The sequence below is a fragment of the Perca flavescens genome, chromosome 14 (assembly GCF_004354835.1).
Source record: "Perca flavescens isolate YP-PL-M2 chromosome 14, PFLA_1.0, whole genome shotgun sequence".
In the NCBI taxonomy this organism is placed as follows: Eukaryota; Metazoa; Chordata; class Actinopteri; order Perciformes; family Percidae; genus Perca; species Perca flavescens.
The window spans coordinates 16,826,143-16,844,624 of record NC_041344.1 but is presented as its reverse complement, the minus strand read 5'-3'; the positions used below and the strand labels follow the sequence as shown (position 1 = coordinate 16,844,624).

General features: G+C 42.6%; 1 protein-coding gene across 2 annotated transcripts; it reads left to right on the top strand.

The window, feature by feature from the left end:
* Nucleotides 1-6,713: 6,713 nt before the first annotated feature.
* ywhaz (tyrosine 3-monooxygenase/tryptophan 5-monooxygenase activation protein, zeta polypeptide) lies at nucleotides 6,714-17,326 on the top strand. Of its 2 annotated transcripts, none has more exons than XM_028597118.1 (6): nucleotides 6,714-6,840; nucleotides 8,646-8,956; nucleotides 12,230-12,353; nucleotides 14,513-14,676; nucleotides 15,494-15,589; nucleotides 15,811-17,326. In XM_028597118.1, the coding sequence occupies exons 2-6, from the start codon at nucleotides 8,660-8,662 to the stop codon at nucleotides 15,883-15,885; spliced, it is 756 nt and encodes a 251-aa protein (XP_028452919.1). In that variant the 5' UTR covers nucleotides 6,714-6,840; nucleotides 8,646-8,659; the 3' UTR covers nucleotides 15,886-17,326. The 2 variants fall into 2 exon arrangements, with proteins under 2 accessions (XP_028452919.1, XP_028452920.1); XM_028597119.1 differs by lacking the exon at nucleotides 6,714-6,840 and adding an exon at nucleotides 7,634-7,730.
* Nucleotides 17,327-18,482: the final 1,156 nt, after the last annotated feature.

The window sequence follows — 18,482 nt, the reverse complement described above, 5'->3', positions numbered from 1 at the left end:
CCAGTAACAATCCAAGTGATGAATGAGGATTTCCCCCTTTTATTCACACGGTTTCTCAGAACAGACGCCTCACTGCCCTCTTGCTGCCAGCTCTTGTACCTCTCTATCTGAAGCTTTGATGGATTGAATTGTCCGATTTAAACCTTTATAGAAAACTTGACACATGAGGTAAACGCATACAGTGTCCTTAAACAAAGCATGGGTCGCTTGGGTGGGAGAATTCTGATTTTTAAATTGCTGCAATCAAGGCAATGAAAAATATGACATCGTCTATTTGTGCTTTGAGAATTGACTTAAAAGGAGGCTGTGATTTTTGTTTTTTTGTTTTCTCATGTCAGTTGTTAAATACGGAATTCCTCCACAGCTGTCTGCCATGTTATACTGCAATGTTTCATCTCACTAATCATAATTTCATGTTAAAAATGTGAAATTTTGCTAGCCATTTCCAAGCTGCTACATGAATTGTAAGTTAATACATTTTACAGAAGAGTGTTGGCAACATGTGTACACTTGGAAAATGTATGAATGCTCCAATGATGTATTATAGCATTTTATTAAATTTTACTTTGTTGTATATCTGCGTTTCTCTACAAAGTGTTTCTTTCAAATTTTCTGCCTGAGGGTTTTGTAGGAAGCACCCTTATCTGTTTTTCTGCCTTGCTGGACTTAAACTCACTTCTAGCTTTCACGGTTTAGTTGGCCCGTATACTTTTACTGACAGTTCAATATTTACTGTCCAAATTGACTGCATATCTCTGCTGCTGTGCTCACATAGTGTAAACGGTTATTTTCTTCATATTACGTAAATGTGAATTCTTTGTAGGACTTTAACTGCCACTTTAATGTGCAATAATGATAAATGTTTGTGTACACAGTATTGTATTTTAGTAAATTGGGAGCTGTAATATTATGACAGCAAGAGAGAGAGAAAGGAAGACTCGCAGAGAGTAACTGACAGCTGACTTGGACATCATCCCAGGTGGTAATGTTCATAATCTATACATTTGTATAAGCTTGTACATTTGCGGCGCCCAGATAGCTCAGTTGGTAGAGCGGGCGGCCATGTGTAGAGGTTTGCACCTCGACGCAGCGGACCCGGGTTCGATTCCGACCTGCAGCCCTTTGCTGCATGTCATTCGCCCTCTCTCTCCCCTTTCGCTTCTTCAGCTGTCCTATCATTAAAAGGCCTAAAATGCCCAAAAAATAATAAATAAAAAAAATAAATAAACTAACAACCATCCATCCATCCATCTTCGTCCGCTTATCCGGTGTCGGGTCGCGGGGGGAGCAGCTCCAGCAGGGGACCCCAAACTTCCCTTTCCCGAGCAACATTAACCAGCTCCGACTGGGGGATCCCGAGGCGTTCCCAGGCCAGGTTGGAGATATAATCCCTCCACCTAGTCCTGGGTCTTCCCGAGGCCTCCTCCCAGCTGGACGTGCCTGGAACACCTCCCTAGGGGGGCGCCCAGGGGCATCCTTACCAGATGCCCGAACCACCTCAACTGGCTCCTTTCGACGCAAAGGAGCAGCGGCTCTACTCCGAGCTCCTCACGGATGACTGAGCTTCTCACCCTATCTCTAAGGGAGACGCCAGCCACCCTCCTGAGGAAACCCATTTCAGCCGCTTGTACCCTGGATCTCGTTCTTTTGGTCATGACCCTTCATGACCATAGGTGAGGGTAGGAACGAAAACTGACCGGTAGATCGAGAGCTTTGCCTTCTGGCTAAGCTCTCTTTTCGTCACAACGGTGCGATAGATTGAATGCAATACCGCACCCGCTGCGCCGATTCTCCGACCAATCTCCCGCTCCATTGTCCCCTCACTCGCGAACAAAACCCCAAGGTACTTGAACTCCTTCACTTGGGGTAAGGACTCATTCCCTACCTGGAGAAGGCATTCCATCGGTTTCCTGCTGAGAACCATGGCCTCAGATTTGGAGGTGCTGATCCTCATCCCAACCGCTTCACACTCGGTTGCGAACCGATCCAGTGAGTGCTGAAGGTCGCAGGCCGATGATGCCATCAGGACCACATCATCTGCAAAGAGCAGCGATGAGATCCCCAGCCCACCAAACTGCAACCCCTCCCCACCCCGACACGCCTCGATATCCTGTCCATAAATATTACAAACAGGATTGGTGACAAAGCGCAGCCCTGGCGGAGGCCAACCCTCACCTGAAACGAGTCCGACTTACTACCGAGAACCCGGACACAGCTCTCACTTTGGTCATACAGAGATTGGATGGCCCTGGTAGAGACCCCTCACCCCATACTCCCGCAGCACCTCCCACAGTATCTCCCGGGGGACCCGGTCATACGCCTTCTCCAAATCCACAAAACACATGTAGACCGGTTGGGCATACTCCCAGGCTCCCTCCAGGATCCTTGCGAGAGTGAAGAGCTGGTCCGTTGTTCCACGACCAGGACGGAATCCGCATTGTTCCTCCTCAACCCAAGGTTCGACTATCGGCCGAACCCTCCTTTCCAGCACCTTGGAGTAGACTTTACCAGGGAGGCTGAGAAGTGTGATACCCCTATAATTGGCACACACCCTCTGGTCCCCCTTTTTTAAAAAGGGGAACCACCACCCCAGTCTGCCACTCCTTTGGCACCGTCCCAGACTTCCACGCAATGTTGAAGAGGCGTGTCAACCAGGACAGCCCCTCCACACCCAGAGCCTTGAGCATTTCTGGACGGATCTCATCAATCCCGGGGCTTTGCCACTGTGTAGTTGTTTGACTACATCAGTGACTTCCGCCTGGGAAATCGCGACAATCCCCGTTATCCTCCAGCTCTGCCTCTAACATAGAGGGCGTATTAGTCGGATTCAGGAGTTCCTCAAAGTGCTCCTTCCACCGCCCCTATTACCTCCTCAGTTGAGGTCAACAGTGTCCCATCCTTACTGTACACAGCTTGGATGGTTCCCCCTTCCCCCTCCTGAGGTGGCGAACAGTTTTCCAGAAGCACTTTGGTGCCGACCGAAAGTCCTTCTCCATGTCTTCTCCAAACTTCTCCCACACCCGCTGATTTGCCTCTTTCACGGCAGAGGCTGCAGCCCTTCGGCCCCGCCGGTACCCTGCAACTGCCTCCGAGTCCTCCGGGATAACATATCCCGGAAAGACTCCTTCTTCAGTCGGACGGCTTCCCTGACCACCGGTGTCCACCACGGTGTTCGTGGGTTACCGCCCCTTGAGGCACCTAAGACCCTAAGACCACAGCTCCCGCCGCAGCTTCAGCAATGGAAACTTTGAACATTGTCCACTCGGGTTCAATGCCCCCAGCCTCCACAGGGATGCACGAAAAGCTCTGCCGGAGGTGTGAGTTGAAAGTCTGTTGGACAGGGGCCTCCTCCAGACGTTCCCAATTTACCCGCACTACACGTTTGGGCTTACCAAGTCTGTCCAGAGTCTTCCCCCACCCCCTGACCCAACTCATCACCAGATGGTGATCGGTTGACAGCTCTGCCCCTCTCTTCACCCGAGTGTCCAAAACATACGGCCTCAGATCAGATGACACGATTATGAAATCGATCATTGACCTTCGGCCTAGGGTGCTCTGGTACCAGGTACACTTATGAGCATCCCTATGTTCGAACATGGTGTTCGTTATAGACAATCCATGACTAGCACAGAAGTCCAACAACAAACAACCACTCTGGTTTAGATCAGGGAGGCCGTTCCTCCCAATCACGCCTCTCCAGGTGTATATAACAACTTATATATATATATATATATATATATATATATATATATATATACATACACATATATACACAGAAAGTATGAAAATCTAAGCATTTTGAAAAGGGTTATGCATGGAAAACAAGACTTTGATGCAGATAAGAATACCAATGTCAAATATGAAAGGGATATTCAAATTTTAATGAAACGTATCGGTGGTGCGATATAGAACCTAGAACTGTCATAACAGCCTTGTATCAGTCAAACTGCTGACACCCGGAAATGACTCAGTGACAATGGCAGCAGCAGCACTGTGTGTTTGATTAACAAAAACAATGAATCCTGTCTGAACCCGTAAGTCAGACAGCCAGCTAAAAGTGATGTCTTTGACTCTTTTGTCACAAAAAGCATTCATTTTCTGTGCTGCCTTTTCTCCAGCTGTGACAGACGCATCAGTTCAGACTCAGACTCAGACTTAGTGACTGAAAAGATGTACTGTCTTACCATACAGTCAATAAATCACCACAGCATTGCATTTACTGGTGTAACAACCTCGCCTTGTATTCACAGTCACAAAACAAGAAATAACTTGTCTTCCCTTTTATTCTGACTATTCAGAAGAGCAGAGAAATGAAGCCAGTGCCATGCTGCTTTTTTTTTTTTTTTTTTAATGGTTTGAGCGGCCCGACTTAATGAGTCATAGCACCGTTCCTCTGTCTCCTCATACACAATCCAACTCCTTCTTTCCCATCTGTAAACTTGGGAATTAAAAAAAACACATCTGCTAGATCTCTTTTGTGTGTTATGGCCCGTCTGTTTGGATTCAAGCACAGACGGACTGATGGGAAAAAGAGAAGCACTTGCACAAAATGAATTAGTTGGATTAATTAGGTGAAGGAATTAATTAGATTCCCACCGGCTATAGATCATCTATTTCCAGGCACGTATCTCTGTTTGAAGAGATGAAAACAACTGGAAACCAGAGCCTGCTCTCACTGTACTGGTGATAATGAAACACTGGGGTTTTTGGCATTATGTGACAGTGTCTTAACATGTAAGGTTAATTAAGACCAAATTATGAATAATTGTTTATCTGCATTTTTCTTTTTAGGAAAACAACTCAGGGTTCTGAAACCCCATACAAATGTTAATGAATCAAGGCAAAACCTGATTATTCTTCTTGAGCGTGTTAACTGCTGGATTAGCTGATTATACTTCTAGTATTCTAGTTTAAATTATGTATTTTCTTTTCTTGCCGTTTTTGAGATAGACACTTGGTGAGCTTCCAGGGCCTCTCTTACTTTATTATTTTTTGTTATAGGAGAACATTTTGGGGGAGCATCACTTTCATTCTTGTATATGTTGCATCTACCTCAGCTGTATGTTGTCAGAAATATGTCAAATGTGTAAGAAAGGTCAAGGGACAGGATCCATGTGTGATACCAGAGGAACTAACTAATGGCTATTTGTAAGACTATAGTGCAATTAGATAAACATGCATGGTGGCTAGACAACTGAGAGGGACATGAAACTGCCTATCAAGCAGATACAATGTACATTCACTGTAAAGCCTGTAAAGCAGCTGAGTATCATCTCTTTGCCTGGGCCAGGGTATGATTCAAAGACAGTTTTAAAGGTCCCATGACATGCTGCTTTTTGGATACTTTTATATAGACCCTAGTGGTCCCCTAATACTGTATCTGAAGTCTCTTTCTCGAAATTCAGCCTTTGTGCAGAATTACAGCCACTAGAGCCAGTCCCACAATGAGCTTTCCTTAGTATGTGCCATTTCTGTGTCTGTAGCTTTAAATGTTATTGAGGTGGAGAGGGGGGGGGCCTTGACCAACTGCCATGCTTTGCTTGTTTTCAAGCCATGATGTCTCTCTCTTTCTCATGGGCGGGCCAAATTCTCTGGGCGGGCAAAGCAGAGAAAGGGGAGGTAACCTTGCTCCTTATGACCTCATAAGGAGAAGATTGACCTCATAAGGAGCAAGATTCCAGATCGGCCCGTCTGAGCTTTCATTTTCTTAAAGGCAGAGCAGGATAGCCAGGGCTTGGTTTACACCTATCGCCATTTCTAGCCACTGGAGGTCCATATATAATGTGAGTTCCTGGGGAACTAAAAAATCTCATAAAGTGACATTTTCATGCCATGGGACCTTTAAGGTTTGTAAATTCAGGGTTAAAAATGGTGTCACCTGTCAGAGGGCTCAGTAGATTTATGACGGCACAGCCTTATAGGCTACCTTACTGACAGATGCTTAATAGGTCAACATCACCATTTAACATTACTTCCATAGTAATGCTCATTTATTATTATTAATCAAATGTCATCTCGCTATGTTTAACTTACGTTATAGTGTAATCATAAAGGGAAATTTTTTTATTTTTCACTTGTGGTGACAATTCAAAATAATAACATATATATGCCCAGTTTCCATAGCAACTGACCCACTTCGAGCCAATCACGCCCTACTTCCCGGTGAGATTCTGTTCACTTTTTTTTTTTTTTTTTTTTTTTTTTTTTTAAGGACTTATTTCATAATTCTCTCTGAGACCTGAAACAGGATAATGTTTTCTGTCCGACACACTATCTACTATTAAGCAGTAGGCCTAACATTTGAACTCCTTGTCATAGCCTAGACCTAAGATAAAACTAAATCAACTACATCTCCCATGAGTCCTGGCGGACGTTGTTAGACAAAAGAACATTGGATATGGATTTTTTTCAACATTCATACAACCGCAAAACCCATGCATGTATAATACAACGGCCAAACCTTGTAGATTTACAGTTATAGGATTTTAGAAGCAGAGAATAAAAGAGGCATTGAACCAAATGAAGACTGACACAAATATTGTGCTCTAAACGCATTAACTTAATTTAGAATATGAATTAGAATAGCATTAGGTTGTTTGTTGCTTGTTATGTTAAGGAAATGTTTGAAAAAAAGAGAAATTGTCCACTGACTGAGTTTCCATGGCTTTAAAATGGTTCCTCCAAATTGGGTTGCCGTAGCAACCCGAGTCTGACGTCATCCGTCCCAGTGCGACCCTGCTGCTGTGTCTTTGATTGAAGGGAAACCCCGTGGATGAGCGGGAGAGATCATCAGCTGTGCGGCCGGGAACCAGGAACAACATCGTCTAACGACACTCACAGGTTAGTTTATATTTATTTACCACTGATGGTCGGTAGTATTTTCGACGGGAAATCGTTACATTTGCTCCGTGTGTTATGGGGATTCTTTTAATCCTGCTTGAATCGTTGGGGCGTAAGAGGAAACCAGTGATGCGCCGTTGCTCAGTCATTGTTCCGAGCTTACTGAATGGGAAGCGTTTACTGCACTTTAACCCATCTATTTATTTTACACGCTATGTCTAGAAGGCAGCTTTCGGGTGTAACGTTACCACATTAGCTTTTGTAAATGGAGCAACCTAAAACAATTAATGCTCAATGCTTGTAAAACTAACAGCTCTGGGTTGTTTTCCGGGAAGCGAAAAAGGGCGTTCACTTTGGACTGAACTAAGCTAGGCTCCTTTTATTCCAGTTAAATCGAGTCTGTGACACCATTATTGTGGCTTTTCTGTCCATCCGCAGCGCTGTTAAGCATTTTTCACATTACACACTGAAAATATTAAAGCCAAAACATATAGCAAGGGTATTTTTGTCGCTGTTTGTATGCTTTTCGCACATAGTACGAGCTCGGTGGGCAGGTGTGTGTGTGTGTGTGTGTGTGTGTGTGTGTGTGTGTGTGTGTGTGTGTGTGTGTGTGTGTGTGTGTGTGTGTGTGTGTGTGTGTGTGTGTGTGTGTGTGTGTGTGTGTGTGTGTGTGTGTGTGTGTGTGTGTGTGTGTGTGTGTGTGTGTGTGTGTGTGAGTGTGAGTGTGTGAGTGTGTGAGTGTGTGAGAGAGTGTGACGTGAAACTGGGTGGCCGACATTCCTCAAAAGGGTGCAGGTGTGTCCGTGCTTGCAAATCTGACTCACTGTGAGATTTCTTTTTTTTGAAACGTGTTCAAGGTTTGGTGTTTCTGCGTTTGTTCAAGGCAGCTAGTAAGTAGTAATCTGCAAGTTAGTGTATTGTTTATGCACTGCAACAGTCCTGCAGTTATCTTGAGATGAAGCAAAGATATTGTAAAATGTCTTAGCTAGTAAGTAGCCTACTTAAGAAACTTAGCTAGTAACTTGGATGTCATTAGGGGTCTGATCAGCTATAACTCATTTTTAAACTATAATATGCTAATTGATTAAGCAATGGATTGACAGAAAATGTATCTGCAAGTTTTTTTACATGCTGTTAATCATTTGTCATTTATCAAGCAAAAATGCTAAATGCAAAAATGTTTTCTCTTTTCTAACATTTGATTTTTAGAAAAATAATCAGATTAATTGATGAATGAAAAATTGATTATGAAAATTATAATTAGTTGCAGCTAACACAACATCTTGAATAGATCACCTTGGGCTCGGCGAAATGATTTTTATTTTTCAGTATTTCACAACATCTTGTATTACCTATTCTTAAATTGCACAGCCTAGACAATTAATTAGTAAGTAATACGTAATCTACATTCAATTTAGTCACGAGTATAAATCAAGAGCGTGCAGATGTCTTAAATCCAAAAACTATTTAAAAAAAGCTGGTGTGTACAGACCAAAGACACATTTACTACTGAGAAGAAAAAAATCCAAGCATTGCGAGAAACACTCATAGATTATAGCACAAAATAATATGAATATGTGATGATACCTAATGTGATGCAAGTCATACTGACCAATGTACCAAATGTTTGCTTGACATGGACTTTTGTCCATTTAATATTCTCCAAAAGAGTAGAGTACTAGTCAAAGTATATACCCCCTGTTGACTGATTGCTATTCCACTCTCTCCTCTGTCTTCCTAATCCTTCTCCTGTCTCCTTTGTTTTGTCCTTCCCGACCACCTCTCCTCTGTCCTTCCTTCCTCAGCCCACTCAGGAGCCATGGCAGAAAAGGAGGACCTGATACAGCAAGCCAAACTGGCAGAGCAGGCTGAACGCTATGATGACATGGCCGCAGCTATGAAGGCTGTCACAGAGGAGGGCACAGAGCTGAGCAACGAGGAGCGCAACCTGCTCTCTGTTGCCTACAAGAATGTGGTGGGGGCTAGGAGGTCCTCTTGGAGGGTGGTGTACAGCATGGAGCAGAAGTCAAAAGATAATGATGCGAAGAGTGCACTGGCCAAGGAGTACAAAGAGACGATCGAGAAGGAGCTGAATGACATCTGCAAGGAAGTACTGGTAAGAAGCAGCAACATGGCATCATGACTTTGTGTAAACATACACGACACTTTTGTGGCGTGTTATCTGTACGCATTTTGAGCTATCCACGTGTATGTCTATGCTGTATACAGCGGACGTAAACATACACACCACGTGGTGTTGCCACGAGAATGTGCCGTGCTATCGCGAGAACGTCACACGCATGTTTAAAAAAATAAAATAAAAGGTTAGGTTTAGGAAAACATTGGGAAAGGCTTTAGTAACACAAAAAAACGACAAACACGACAGTGACCAACGTCACATGCTTAGGAAAACAATAAACGGTTGGGTTTAGGACGCGATCCCGGCTCTCCTGGGTGAAAGTCCTGTGTTTTACCCGTCCGCCACTCCACCCAACCTCCCTCTGCGGACTTCCGTCCTTTCATACTACTGGCTGGGCTGGGCTGGTTGAAAACCACCACCAAATATCTTTTTGTAAATATTCATGTACAATTCTCAGCCACCACTGTTGCAACCTGCGTTCAGTGCATCTGGCCTGGCCGGGGCATGGATGTCTGGAGCTTGATATGTTGCGGCCAGTTAGCCAAGCAGCCAATTTGTACCAGTGGCTAATCTTGATACTGCAACTATTATCCCCTGTAGCCCATAAAGCATTTTCCACATAAATTGTTGTTATACAATTTTGTAAATCAATCAAAAGAACACCCTAAACTGCAAACAAGGTCACTGATCACTCTTTGCACCATTTGCAATTGGAATTTTTCAAACCATGAATGTTTCATGTTTGCAAAACAAAGCATGTGGGACATCAACCCAATGTAAAGTCCTATTGGACATGCATGACCAAAAATGATACTTTAAAAATGGTGCCGGTGCCCAAACCGATACTTTTAAAAAAGTACACAAAACGAGGTCGTGAAATGAAAGAATGACTTGTTTATTGCTAAGGCCATATGGTCACATTTTAAATGATGTATTTAAAATGTAATAAAAATATGTTATAACAATAACTTAGGCCTACTTCACCAGTCAATTGCTGTTAAAAGACAAAAAGAAGAACCACTAGATGGCAGAAGGGTACTTTACAACAAAATTGAATGCACCATGAGCTTACGAGGTGCAATTGAACACACCATTAAGTGGTGTTGTTTCTCTGACTACTCTGACTCCGGCACTGTGGCCATTCTGTCTCAAAGCAGCTAGTCTACTCTGTGTCTTCAGCTGCAGACTGTTGATGGGTGTTGTCCCAATGTTGGATTCCTTTTGAGTGAAATACAGCCACACTTAAGACCGTTTAGCTGTTAGGTTAGAAAACTTGGAGTATTGTATTGTAATACATCCATGTGTGAGGTACACACAAAACAATGTTCTTCAATGGGAAGCCAGAGAGGGATCACGCCTTTGTCATTGCACTGGTGACACCTACTGGTTGGCCATGGTGTCTATGTGAATGCGGTGGGCATTTAAAGTGCGATTTATGCATCTGTGAAGGCTCCACGCAGAACTTTCACTGTAGCCTACGTAAGTGGCCCGAAGTTTGTACTTGTGCATGGGGAGTATGTGATAGAGCGAGTGACAGTGATTAGCTTTGGAGCGAGTACCGACTCTAGAGGCATAGTGGGAGAAACAGTGTCTCCCCTGTGCTTTCTGACCACAGTGGGAAATTTGTAACAGGAAAAGTTAACCCTCTCCTTGATTTCATGTTTATGGAGGAGGAGAACCCCGAAATGAGTAGGGGGAAAGGCAATGCTACCAAGCCACGGCCAAGAGGTCTAATCACAGTTGTTGCAGTCTGCGTTGCCACGACGTCTAGTTACGTTTTGAGAGGTGCACGTCAGGCTGCGGCGTAGGGTCCATATCTCTACGTACCTACATACATACCCACGGCGTCGATTTAATGCAGAAGCATAAATTGGCCTTAAGGCAGGGATTGCTTATACCCCTTTCACACCCAGGGCTCAATCAGGGTTATACCAAGGTTGACTGTGTGTTTGAATGGTTTAATCCTAGTCAATCGAGCGAGGTGGGTTGGATCAGGGAAGGACTAGGGTCGATTTCAGTGTGAATTGCACAAGACCTGGGTCGCTAACAGCCGGGGCGGGACAAATTATGTGATTGGTTGGAAATGACAGTGGGGCAGTCGTCACAGGTCGCCACTTTGAAAAAGAACAACACAGATTTTGTCTCACTGCGCTTTACGCTGGGTTTTCACAGGCAGCTTCAACAACATTAGAGCAGAATTAATTCCCAATGAGAACAGTCCGCTGACTAAGTGCCTGGATGTGTACCTGTCTCCAAAAAGTTTTACAGGCAAAACTGCCTGTATAAACCCTGTATTATAACGCAAACGTATGAAAATGAATTTGCTTAATTATTTCAGCACCACCGCCCGCTCTTTCTCTCTCGCTCGAGACCGCAACACACCCTCCCAGACTGCAGTTCAATGCGGTTGCTGGGTAGCGTGAAACTCTCTCTCTTTTTTAAAAATTAGTCGTGAAGCATTAGCTGTGAAGCCGACCGCAAAGCCCAACTTTATTTTAATGATATCAAACAAACATAAATGTTTTCTCCTCGTCTTGTCTATGTGATGTTAGCGGTTAACTGAATGACGTGCAAAGCCCCGCCCATTTCTAGCACTAAAGGTAATTGTTATGCATTGCTCCCGGGTTGTGACCCAGGTCGTATCTGAATAGTCATGACCAGGGATATACCCGTGTTTAGTGGCTTGGTTTGAATTTCCAAAAGAAGGGTTGAACATTGGTCAAATAACCAGGGCTCAACCCTGATCATTGGTGTAAAAGAGGTATTAGGTGCAAATGATGCCATACACTGATTTCCATATTAGTGATGTCATCGCAATTACTTGCTTAATGGTTGTCAGTTGCAGCAATGGAGAGATCACTAAAGCAGCTTGTCACTAAAATGAAAATAGCTGGTCCACTTTAGTGAGCCAGTGCTAACGCTAGCTCTGTGGCTAACCCCCTTCATTTTCTTTAACCAGCATGCGGCACATGTGCAGAAGAGAGGCACCCGTTCCATGTGTCGGCTTGTTGTCCACGTTTTTATGTTCAAGCTTGGGGGCGGTGCCCAAAAAGCTTAAGCACTGTACCTAAGCCATATAATGGCAGGGAAAACCCTTTAAGGGGGGACAGTGTAAACCTTCAGCACACAGGAGGAGCTAACAGACAGGTCTGTAGTTTGTTTGAACTGAGTTGTAACTACTAGGGCAGTTCTGTGTTTAGTTCCACACATTTAAACACTAATGTTTCACTAATGTTACTTCACTTGTAGGACCTGCTCGACAAACATCTGATCCCCAATGCTAAGCCTGCTGACAGCAGTGTCTTCTACCTGAAGATGAAGGGAGACTACTACCGCTACCTGGCTGAGGTGGCCACTGGAGAAAAAAAGGAGGGTGAGTAAAGCAGACCCCTGTTTCCTGTAACAATGGTAGTCATTTTGAAGTTTCTTTTTTGTCATACATCGCTATTAGCCTCTCCATCCAACTTTTGTGCAGTCACTCGAGGAAATCGCACAGCACAGGGAGATTATGCTCAGGGTTCATGCAGCAGAATGCAATAGGGATCGACCGATATGGATTTTTTTTTCTAGTGCCGATACCGATTTCTTTTTTTTTTTTTTTTTTTTCTTCATCAGCCTTAGACGATGACCGATACGGGCTGCCGATTTTCTTGAGCCGATATTTGGAACCGATACTGCTTTTGCTCCCTCAATTTACATCATAAAAATGTAAACCCTGCCACACTGGATTTGTTTTCGGAATCTGCTCTGCCATTTCTTTAAAAATAATAAACAAAAACACAGATCAGCGTCACTTCTGCAATCATCTTGCATTCATATCACCCAAGTTACGTGTGCACTGTGCATCATATGGATGGGTGCACTGCATATGGTTAACTGTGCAAGGGTAAAATGCTTTCATCAAAATCTACAACACAGCCTTGATCATGCATTGCTTGCTGACATATAAGACCGATATAATCGGGTCATCACAAAATGTCCTTTGTCAACACATTTAAATAATTTAAGAAAACAATAAACCTGAAAAGTAGCCATTGAAATAAAGTGCTTGATTTGTAATTTAAGACTACCATGGTGCTAGTGGGGGAGGGGCAGTGTCAATTGTCTGCACGTGAACTGCAGCGTCTCCAGCAACACAGAGCTGCCTGTGGATGCCGGTCTGTAAATAATGCTGGGAAAAAACTATCAGCGACGGCAGCAGCCGCGTGTGGGCCGATACACGTAAAAACGCAAATATTGGCCGGCCGATTAAAATCGGTTTATCACTAGTACGCAAGACCTTACAAACACAAAGATTTAAATGGTGCCACCTACTTTTAAAAACGCACACTGCTGTGTGATCCAGCCCTTTGTTTCTATGGGGATAGGCTGTTGCGCATCTGTTGGAGGATGGGACAAATGTGTGCTAATTAATGGTCCTTAAAATAAAAAATAAAAAAGTCTTTTAAAATGAGACCATGCTCTCTTCAGGTGTTTGTGACTAGAATGTCACCCTCCTTGCTTGAGATATTGATCTTCTAAAATGTTATATTTTTCAAAGGCTTTACCCTAACAAATACACTTAACACCTGATATTTCTTTGATTTTTGAGGAGAATGTTTGTCCTCTTAATTCAGTCCTGTTTTTTTTTTTTTTTTTTTATTTGATGATAGGGGTTTTAATGCTTTTTGTGAGCCATGTTGGTGAAATAATTTATCTTTCTTAAATGTAAAATGGTGGCCAAAACACCAAATGATTATTGGCAAACAGTGCAAAGAGCCGAAACAATCGATTAGTTGACCGAAATGAAAGTAGTTTTCTAGTAAAAATGTACATTTATAGGCTTCAGCTCCTCACTGGGAGAATTTGCTGCTTTTTTGTACATGACAGTAAACTGAATATGACTGTGTTTTAAACTGTTGGACAAAACAAAAACAATAATGATATCACCTTGGGGTTTAGGTGTAATTGTTATCGGTATTTTCATTTATTACAGACGGTGCGGGGAAAACGCAGGTCTTTCCATTCATTTTGAATGGGCGTAGTGCGTTAAGGCTGCGGTGGTGGGTGCCGGGGGGGGGAGGCGGAAAAAACGCAGCGGCCTTTGGCAATAAGTTGGTTAAAAAATTTTGTGATCAGTCTGTTTTGAGGCGGTGTGAGAGTCCAGATTACAGGAAACAGCACTGCCTCTATCGCTGCCACAACAAAGTTTTAAAACACTGCGGGTAAAAAACTTAAAACACAAGCACTGAACTGCCTAGGAGTTTGTGTAACGGCTGAATGCTTGCCAAACAACAAAGCACAGTCGCTTCGTCTTGTCAGAAATGGGTCATAACAGTAACCCTCTCACACAACGCTGCACCACCCTGCGGAAAATCACTGGATGATGCAGCTTGAGGAGCAGGAACATAACATCATGCACACATAAATGGTGCACAGTGGAGTGTACTCTTATCCTGGGCGCGGTTACAAAGTAATGTGAACAAACCTCAAGAGATTGTTTTTCCCATTTGAAAAATCTGCTTCCTGATTGGTCTATCTTCCTATGTGCAGAAATCATCAGTAGTTCACGAGCTGCCTACCAGCAGGCCTTGGATATCAGCACCAAGGAAATGCAGCCTACACATCCCATCCGCCTAGGCCTCGCTCTTAACTTCTCTGTCTTCTACTACGAGATTGTCAACTCACCCGAGGAGGCCTGCAAACTGGCCAAGGCGGTAAGAACCATCCTCTTCTCACATTAGTGATTTATTTCTGTTTTCTTTTTGATTCTATTTCCATTTTGTTTTGTCCTCTAAAAGATGAATCGTCCTGAATCTGGTGAAAAGTTAGCCTGGATGCCAGCTGAATTTAGCCCCGCCCACAAAATTCGATGTCGGGAAGTTCTGACTAGAATCTGAGTAGGACCACGTCAGGCTAGTGAAAAGTATAATATGAGGTTAATTTAACATGGGTCTGTTGGTCTGTAACAAATGAGTTTACTTGAAAGCGGAGGTGTTCATTTTGGTGTTTGTGACTGAGACTTGCTCCAGTCACTGTATCCATCCAGTATGGGGGGTTGGATACACGAGGAATGCTACGGGCCTTTTTCACAGCAAATTTTAACTTCTCATAGTAGCAAAAGTACAGGTGCTACTAATTGGTTTACAAAATTCCAGGAATATTCAAGGTGGAAGCATTCCATGGGAATTAACAGGAACAGACATAATCCAATAATTTGCCAGAGAAAGGTTATCCCCAAAGATTGGAGCTATGGGGCTGTGCCACCATAAGTGTTATAACCATTAGAAGAACCTCAGTGTTTCAACTGTATTTCTGTTACACATTTTGTACAGGTAAGTTTACATCCTCCATCATTCTTCAAAATCTCAGAGCCCTGAGTTGGTGTTGTTGTTGGTCAAAGATACATTATGTTGTCTGCTACATTTAACCCAATGCTGTATGTTGTGGATTGTTAGGGTCAATTTTATTTATTATTTGGAAACCTGCACAATGGTATTTGGAATCCATGATGACTGTCTCTGTCTCATTCAGGCCTTTGACGAAGCCATTACCATGCTGGACTCCCTCAACGGTGAATCCTACAAAGACAGCACCTTGATCATGCAGCTGCTCCGTGACAATCTGACAGTGAGTGTCTCGTCTTCATCTTCCTGCATGTCAGCTGTGTCTTATACTTTCCATTTCCTGCTCTCTCTTATCTCTGTACTGGTTTGATTGAGTTTCACATTACTCATCAAACTCTACTATTTACATATTTGAGACGCAGAGTTTTTTTTTTTTTTTTTTTTTTTTTTTAAAACGTGGTTCTTAGTGTGCGCTTATCCCAGTATCCTTTTTCTTTATTGCAGCTGTGGATGTCAGACGCCCAGGGTGAAGGCGAGGGTGAAGGAGAGGAGACGGAGCAGGTAGCTGATAAGAACTGAACTTCGGAAAGACAGACAAACAAGAAAAATACACATTTTTTTACCTCTCACCAGCCTAAGTTGTGTGTGTGTGTGGTTGTGTGTGCACATACATGCACAGATATGTATGTTTACACTCCACTCACAATGTGTAAAGTACAGTATGTGTGTGCAGATACATTGAAGTGTGTGTGTGGTAATTGTATGAGCACCTCCACAGAGAAAAGAATGGAATAGAGCTGTTTCTTTTGAACATTACTCATTGTGTCAACCAGTGAATGTTTATTTTTTATTTTTGTCCATGGTTTAGTCCAGGTGAAATCCCTCCTTAGATCCAAAACAGCCCCATTCTCTTTAACTTTATTCACTGTAGCAAACTACTGCTGTTGCAGGAAACGCAAACAAAAAACCTCTAAATGTAATTTTGATAATTTGTATGTTTTTACTTGAACTCAACATTTACAAGCTTTGTGACACTTGGGTCTACAAAATCCTTTGAAGCACATAAAAAAAAAAAAAAAAAAAAAAAAAAATTAAATAAACGTCACAGCGGTCTGAATTCACTAAATTTACATCTGACAGACTAGCAGTGACCCTATAGATGGCAGAACTTACCTTGGTAAAGATCTATTACCATATTGCTTGTATCCATCCCGCCCTGTCAGTGTCCAGCGTAGCAGGTAGTATTTTTATGGATGGTACATGTGTCATGGCTCAGTGGGTTCTATGTGCATTCAGATGTTGGAAAGGTTTTCTGTATGAAAGGCCACTTGCGAAAACTGTAGTTGAACTTTAGTTGATCTTTTGTTGAGAGGATTACATTCCATTTCACTGACATCTTTTCACTCTCAGTGAAATGTATGGACTATAATTTCCTGCAATTTTCCATAACACACAACAAGGTATAGACAGCCTAAGATAAAGTGAACAACTTGACAAAATGGCTCGAAACTGTAACTTTTGATATTTTATCTTTTCAGCAGTGCAGAGGATACTTTTGCCATGTGCTTTTGTGGCTTTCTACTCCTTTCTATTCAGGTGTTTTGTATTTTCTTTTGGTGTATTTTATTCCCCTTGACTCTTGATTTGACTCCTGGAATGTATGTGGTTCTCAGTAGTATGGTGTGAGGGTTAGCCGTGCTTTGAAACTGGCAGTTTTTGCTTAGGATTTAGCTTGAACCAGGTGGTTTACAGTAACATTTACCTTCCTTGAAATGACATTGTGAAAAGACAAACTAAAACAATGCTAAATATAAACTGATTATTAAAGTAACTTGGTAGAAAGCTGCATTATGACCATTTAGTAGTCACAAAGTAGTGCCAGTTTATTCTATTACAGTATCTTGGTTTTAAAAAGATGGGATGCAGGATTCAGAATTTGCAAGTTAAACTCGGAGTACGTTATTTGGTTATGTGCTTTCATGTAAGTGGAATTAAAAACATTAAAATCAAGTGTGCTGTGCTCAATGTGTTTGTTTGCCCTCTGTACATGTGGAATGACAATTTTACATTGTATTAGCGCATATTAGAAGCTGTGTTGGGCCTCTGTTGGTTCATCAGCTCAGTCTGCCAAGATTTACCATGTCAGCTGCTAACATCAAGACTTCCTGTGATCATAGTGATTTGAAAATGCACCCATGTTAAAGCTAAGAAGTGAGGACTGTCACCTTGGTTCTGAATTAAAAATGTAAAGGGGAGTAAAGCACCTTGAAAGATGCAGAGTTCTGGTTTGATTTTAGATGGACACAAGCTTTTTACTAACACTGCCCTCTGCAGATGGAGATGGCTTTGAAGGGCAATGTTTGTGGTGCATGTGTTTTAAGATGACTGACCAAAATCTTTTAATCTATCTACACAAACCTAGAAATGATTTTTCCAACCCTGAGAAAAAATCAGACTAAAAACCAAGTCCACCCTAATGTGTGAGATGACAAGGTGCCAAGTCTCTTGATTTGATTTTTGCATAAATGTCATACCCTAATCTACTCTTCACAGCCATGCAGATCATATCGCACTGTTGTTAACCTTAATCTTTTTAAGCAATAGTAAGCCTATCACGTTATATAATTCAGTGACATCTGTGAGCAATTTAGCTCTGATCAATGGCCTTTAAAGATTGGCAAATCTTGTGAAGTGAGTAATGTGGCTCTGTCTTTCATTTTCACACTGATGGCAGCTGATAAGTCCCATATGAGTTACACAACAGCATATGCTGTATGATGGCTCAACATCACACTTCTGTAAAAAGGGTACATTTATAGTGTTATGAATTTGTATGTGATGCATTACTGCATGACAATTGCTAAACGACTATACACTTATCAAATGAGGAATGTCATGCGTTGTGTTGCAGTAAAACGTCATTCCCGGTGCATGACAAGCCCATGACATTCCCTGAGCTGGCTATTTAGCAGCGAGAATGTTTGTGTGATTATGGGCCGCCTGCAGATCCTAACCACTGCGGCCGAATCCATGTCGTTTCCATACAGCATCACTAAACAAATGAGTATTGTGGTCCACACAATAAGTCGATTTTTAGCCTTTAACAATACGTTTTTTTACCAAAGACTGTATGATTTCATCATCATGCGTACAGTTGTGGTCAACGCCCCTTTGTT

Excerpts from the sequence above, each read along its gene's own strand:
- ywhaz (XM_028597118.1), top strand. The coding sequence starts at position 8,660 with ATGGCAGAAAAGGAGGACCTGATACAGCAAGCCAAACTGGCAGAGCAG. Across the intron at positions 12,354-14,512 it reads CACTGGAGAAAAAAAGGAGG|AAATCATCAGTAGTTCACGA; the intron begins GTGAGTAAAGCA and ends TCCTATGTGCAG. Across the intron at positions 14,677-15,493 it reads CCTGCAAACTGGCCAAGGCG|GCCTTTGACGAAGCCATTAC; the intron begins GTAAGAACCATC and ends TGTCTCATTCAG.